The sequence below is a fragment of the Phascolarctos cinereus genome, unplaced genomic scaffold, assembly GCF_003287225.1.
Source record: "Phascolarctos cinereus isolate Bilbo 61053 unplaced genomic scaffold, phaCin_HiC Scaffold_2;HRSCAF=192, whole genome shotgun sequence".
Lineage (NCBI taxonomy): Eukaryota > Metazoa > Chordata > Mammalia > Diprotodontia > Phascolarctidae > Phascolarctos > Phascolarctos cinereus.
Genome location: NW_027555625.1, coordinates 267790075 through 267796346, shown reverse-complemented (window position 1 = coordinate 267796346; position 6272 = coordinate 267790075). Strand labels below are relative to the sequence as shown.

Genomic DNA, 6272 nt, shown 5'->3' with positions numbered 1-6272 from the left:
GTACCATTTTTTTGCAGCTATTATTTTCCCACTGCACTAGAACCTTATCTGTAGGCAGAGGGATGTAGTGGCATATGCATTGGACTCTGAAAACTGTTTCTCCCCTGTAAAGTGGGGATAATTACTGCCCTGCCTACTTCATAGGAGGCAAGAGGACCATCTAAACTTTCTAGCTAGCACAGTGCTCTGCACACAGCAGGCACTTAATGGCTGTTGAAGGTGCTTTATAAACCATAAAAGGCTGCTATTATTATGCACAGCATGCAACTAAAATATAAAAGGTTTGTAAAAGCAAGCTAGGAAAAAGAAGAGGCACTGCCCCACTTTATTTATTGGCTCACTGTCTGTTAGGACCTCCATCCCTCTTGCCCCTGGGCTAAGCAGACCCCCAAGAACTGCTTTCAATCCTGGGTCGCTGCTCATCCATCTTGCACCTGGTGGCAAATCAGGTCTTGAAGCTTCCCATCAGCGGATCTGCTGCCAACAACAGGGCAGTCAGCGCTGCAGTCAGTCTTAAGAGCAGTATCCTGTGATGTCTTCAGTCAGGCCGAGCCCCAGCCACAGTGACACAAGGTCGTAGGGTAGCCAAGGAGATGAGGATGGCTTCCTAGAATAGGAAAGAATGGAAAGATCTAACTTGGCAGTACTAAGAAGCAGAACCCAGGTTCCCAGATCTCCAGTACAGGGATCATCCCCCTCTTCATTCCCATAATACCCCTTTTAATGTATAATAATATGTCCAGGAGATGGCACTATTATCTTTTTGGGGAATATACCCCACACGTGGAAGAATGCATCTTTCTGGAATGTGTCCAGTTTCTACCTAAATAACCTCTTTAGTCACAGTTCCAAATTTGTAAAAATGATGGGGTCGAACTAACTCATTTCTAAAGGATCTCCTCATTCTAACATTTAATATTCTATGACTTCATCTTTCCATCTACAGCAAAAGGCACCAGCTTCAGATGGGCAAAGGACACCTGGGGAGGTGAGAGGCAATGACAAAAGGAGAAAGGAACCTGCCACCCCCACCCCCCAGCTGCTGCTAGAAGCTTCAATGTACCATGCCCAACGGAAAGGAAGGCAAGAGGAATTCTTCAAGGGTTTTCTGGACAGTTTCAGGGTTCAGCCCTGGCCAGTGGGAAAGGAAGTGGTGTCACAGGAAGGTGGGAGCCATGGGAGAAAGGTCACTAGGATTCTTACCTCAGTACGAATGGTGCGGCTGCCCTGTCCTGGACAGGTGTTGAGGTAGAAGTCAAAGAGAACACTAGGATCTGTGACCTCTAGGTTGGGATCAGCCTCAACACCAGCCTCTAACCCCTGGAGGCCCCCAAATACCACAATGGCATGGCTTGAAGGAAAGAAAAAAGAGATGAGCAGAGAGCAGGGGAAGGTGAAAGCGGGTGCTCAAATTGGGGTGTTCACAACATTTCCAATGTTTGTTCAAATCTTATTCAGCCTCCACAGCCAGCTGACATGCCACCCCTCCTTCAGGAAGTCTCTTTAGCCATTCTGAGTTTCTAAAGCACCACACAAATTACCACAGGCCTCTTTCATGTGTAGCCTCTACGCTGACAAAGAGAAGCCTCCGGAAGACAAGCTTACTGCAGCCCCCAAGTATCTGAAGGGCTGTCGGGTGGAAAAAGGACTGCCTGCTCAGCCTAGGCCTAGAGGACAGAACTAGGAGCTCTTGATGGAAACTATCATGAGGCCAACTTTGGCTTATAAGGAAAAACTCATCAGAAAGAGGTAGACAGTGGTTCCTAAGTTGTTTGTCTTTAAAAAACAAAAACATGGGACAACTAGGTGGTAGAGTGCATAGAGCACCACCCCTGGAGTCAGGAGAATCTGAGTTCAAATCTGCCCTCAGACACTTGACACTTAACTAGCTGTGTGACCCTGGCAAGTCACTGAACCCTTAAGTGATTGCCTTGTAAAGCAAGCCCACACACCCACATGGTAGATAGCACACGTGTGTGCACGCACACACACATAAACACACACACACGTTAGACAGTACGTTCTCCATCCCTGACGTTGTCCAGACAGACTGGCAGGGATACTGCAGAGGATTTCTCTTCAGGAATGTATCAAACCAGCTGACCTGTAAGGAACCTCCTAATTGTGAGGTTCTCTCATCCAGCCTTCCCAACCCAAGTCACTTTACCTTCCTAGCTGAGTAATAAAGTCTGTCAGAGGCAGAGACTATATGTTCTCTGGCCTATCTCAGAGCTTGGCACACAGCAGGTAGCTGTAACAATTGATAACTAATTCGAGTCCTCCTCCTGGGGTGGAGGCCCATGACCTTGGTGGTGACAGGGTGAGGGGCAAAATAGGCATGGAGATAACTCAAACTGTCTGCATTTGGGGTGGATAAATAAGAGAGAAGGGAACAACAGTAACCTGAGCTCCACAACATTAGCCAATTTCCTAGCTCCTCAGTATCTTGCTTCCTCTGACTTCTCATTCCCCACCCCTTCCTTGGTGCTTCCATATTTGATGGTAGCTCACTTGAAGTTGGGAAGCTGTACTGAGGCCACATCCTCCCCTCGCTCTGAGGTTCCAATGGTCAGGTCATAGCCGTCCTTAAAGGGACCCTCAGCAAACACTGCACCTGGAGAGAAGAGCCCAGCTTAGCAGAGACTGGAGATATAGCTCAGGCAACCTATTCTCCCTTCCACTCTGAGAAGAACACCCAATTCTGAGACCGACTTCTTGGTGGTGCCTATCCTGGACCAAAGGGAAAAAACTTAAAACCACTGGATGTTAGAGCTGGAAGGGAAGCTAGGTGGTGAAATCGATAGAGTTCTGGGCCTGGAGTCAGGAAGACCCGAGTTCAAATCAGGCCTCAGACACTTTCTGTGTGACCCTGGGCAAGTCACTTAACCCTGTTTGCCTCAGTTTCCTCATCTGCAAAATGAATTAGAGAAGGAAATGGCAAGCCACTCTAGGATCTTTGCCAAGGAAACCCCAACTGGGGTCACGAAGAACTGGACGTGACTGAAACAAATGAACAAGTCTAGGGGTTCTTAACCTAAAGTTTTGTGAACCTTTTAAAAAATATCTTAACTATTTCAATATAATTGGTTTCCTTTGTAACAAATATTATTCTGAGAAGAAATCCACAGGTTTAACCAGTATGCCAGAGGGGTCTGTAGTACTTAGGTTAAGAACCCAACTTGGCCAAACCTTTTTTTTTTTAATACAAATATTCTAATATTCTCAGGTCTTTTCTTGGGGTAGGAATGGGGGAGATTCCTTGCTCAGGCCCAGACACATCCTCTTCCTTCCATAAGAAGTGCAGATAGACAAGAACCTGGAACCCGGTTTGAGAGTCACTGTGCGGTTGGACCAGCAGCAGATCCCAGGTATCCTGCTCCCCCCACTCCAGCCCCTCCCCTGAGAGTGGACCCAAGGGCCTTGAGGAGTCCCTGCTTAGGATAAAGCTGACTCCCAGCTTTATTTTTTTTTTTTTACAAATAAGGAAACCAAGGTCAACAGAAGGAAGTTGACTTGTCCAGGTCAAACACCTTGTAAATAACCAAATTCAGATTCAAACCCAGGTCTTTTGACTCCAATCCAGTGTTCCTTCTGTACAAAGAAGGGCCTTAAAAATCTTCCAGGTGGCAGCTTAGTGGTGCAGTGGATTTAGCACTGACCCTGGATTCAGGAGGACCTGAGTTCAAATGTGGCCTCACACACGTAACACTTACTAGCTGTGTGACCCTGGGCAAGTCACTTAACCCCATTGCCTGGCCAAAAAGGAAAAAAAAGGAAAAAACAACCAAAAAACCAAACACCCCCACCACCACCAAATTTTACAAACAGGGAAAGAGACCCAAAGCTGGGAAATGATTTGTCCTAGGTCCCACAAAGGTAAGAGGCACAGCCAAGACTAGACTTGGAAAAACCTCCCACCTGGCAGGCCCACTAGCCCATGGCCCACTGTAGGCAGGGGGGTCAAGGACTCACTGAGGCAGGAGGCCAGGCGGACGCTGTAGCCCCAGTAGAGACCAGCATGCGTGCGGGGCTCCTGGCTTGATACGACTCGTCCCTTAAGGCTCTTGCTCTCTGCAAGGGAAGAAGGAAGGAGACTGAGGAGACTGTGGGACCTCCCCTCCCTGTAAACCCTGGGCCCCTTCTGCAAGCCTAACCCTAAGAAAGGCTTCCAGCCAGAATCAATTTATTCAATAAACATTTGCTAAGTGCTTCCTATATACAGAGGACTGTGCTAGCCACCAAAGAACATATAAAAATGTAGAAAAGGCAGTCTTAGTGTTCATCCAATAATCAGTGATTAAATGCACATTACATACTAGGCAGTGGGGATACAAAAATGAAAACGTCCTTAAGAAGCTTATAGTCTAACAGGGAGAAGCTAGTATGTATGATATGTAGGTGAAATATGACAGAAGCAAAGGAGATCCAGACAATTTGAGGAGGAAGTTACACTTTGAGCTGGGAGTCAGCTTTATCCTAAGCAGGCCCTCAAGGCCCTTGGGTCCACCCTTAGAAGAGGGGCTGGTGTGGGGGGAGCAGGATACCTGGGATCTGCTGCTGGTCCAACCGCACAGTGACTCTCAAACCGGGTTCCAGGTTCTTGTCTATCTGCACCTCCTATGGAAGGAAGAGGATGTGTCTGGGCCTGAGCAAGGAATCTCCCCCATTCCTACCCCAAGAAAAGGCCTGAGAATATCAGGTATACCTATTGGAGTTAAGAAGCATTTATTATGCTCCCACTACGTGCAAGGCATTGTGCTAAGCTATCGAAGGCCACAATCCTCCAGGCCTGGGGCCCCAGGCAGGGTACCTTTTTCATGCCACAGTTGACGAAGGAACCTCGTCCAGGCCGAGTAGGCCTGTCTAATACAATCCCTTCCCGGTACTCTAAAACCTCCTCCTGCCGCACATGGTGAGGACTGTCTAGGGGATTCAGCAGCCCTAAGGAAAGAGAAGAAGGGAGCTGAAGGTGGTCACAGGATACTAGGAGAGACTCCAGAGGGCACTGTGGGTTGGAGGAAAGGGCCTAGGCATCTGGGGGGGGCGGTGTCAGAAGACCTGGGTGCTAGTTTTTGCTTGATCACTTTTGAGCTATGTGATTGCAGAAGAAGTCAGAGAATGCCACAGCTAAAAAAACTTTGAAGACCAAATGGTCAAACATGCACATTTAACCAAGGAGGAAACTGAGGCTCATGATTAGGGAAGTGAATGAAGATGGCATCTGCTCTCCATGACTTTGACTTAACTTACCAAGCTCAAACATGTGGAATGAACTTTCCCAACCTTCCCTTAGTAAATCTACCTAACACCTATCATTTGAATTCTAATAACAATTCTTCACATTTATATAAAGCTTTAAGGTTTGCAAGGTGCTTTCCTCACAAGCCTGTTAAAACACTGCAAGTATTATCATCCATCTTCCCTTTACCAATGAGGAGACTAAGGTTCAGAGAGCTGAAGGGGATTTGTGCAGGGTTACACAAGGAGCTTGCGTGAGGGAGGGGCAGAACAGGAGCTCAGGCCTTTGGACTCCAGGATAAATGTTCTTTCAGACATGGCTACAGGGATAGAGGGTGGGGAAAAATTTAAGAGCACAAGTGATGACACCGAAGATAAAGGAACACAGCTGAGTTCTAACCTGCAAACTGCAGATCCTGGTGTTTGGGGAAGAAGGCTTTTCTCAGGTACCTAGGACACAGTTCTCAGTGAATTAATTCCCAGAGGAGAATTTCCCCTCCAATCCAGCCCCAAGCACTTTCTCTCCTCCTGGCCCTGCTCTCCAATCCTCCCTTCCCTCCTTTCCATTCTGGGTTTGAGACCCAGGGACCTTCCCCCAACCCCAGCAAAAGGTGGGGGAGATTCTCTGAGGAGAGACTTTCCACCTTCCACTCCTGCTTCCCCTTCCTCCTTCCCCCAGAACAAATTTCTTCTTACTGTGGACACTCCAAGTATTGGAGAATTCGAGCCAGCTGCACCGAGGCCTGTCCTTTTTTGCCAATGCCAACAAATTCCCCTTCAACACTCCTGGAAGGGGATGAAGGATTAATCGACTCAGATGCTCAGCTCTTCCAAATGCTTCTGAAGCAGCTGGCCCCATAGGCAGTAGGTAAAGAGTAATCTCCTGCCTTCTCTGCCCAAGGAAGGGGCCTCAGTTCCCCTTTCATTTGATTGGAAGGTTCTGGGATTCTGGGCCCTGACCTCCATAGGGCCATCTGTATGTGCTAAGCAGGCAAAGGCCCTCTTTCCCCACCCTTCTCTCAACACTGCCCCCT

At 47.9% G+C, this 6272-nt stretch overlaps 1 protein-coding gene across 1 annotated transcript in view; it reads right to left on the bottom strand.

Moving 5' to 3' along the window:
* Nucleotides 1-297: 297 nt before the first annotated feature.
* Nucleotides 298-6272, bottom strand: part of LOC110193638 (uncharacterized) — a 75395-nt gene continuing 69420 nt past the window's right edge. The window contains exons 21-28 of the mRNA XM_078149168.1: nt 5935-6024; nt 5639-5688; nt 4811-4941; nt 4545-4617; nt 3973-4071; nt 2512-2614; nt 1204-1351; nt 298-607 (exon numbers count right to left, since the gene is read on the bottom strand). Of these exons, the coding sequence (XP_078005294.1) occupies nt 539-607; nt 1204-1351; nt 2512-2614; nt 3973-4071; nt 4545-4617; nt 4811-4941; nt 5639-5688; nt 5935-6024 (763 nt within the window). The 3' untranslated portion in view covers nt 298-538. The remainder of the gene's footprint in view (nt 608-1203; nt 1352-2511; nt 2615-3972; nt 4072-4544; nt 4618-4810; nt 4942-5638; nt 5689-5934; nt 6025-6272) is intronic.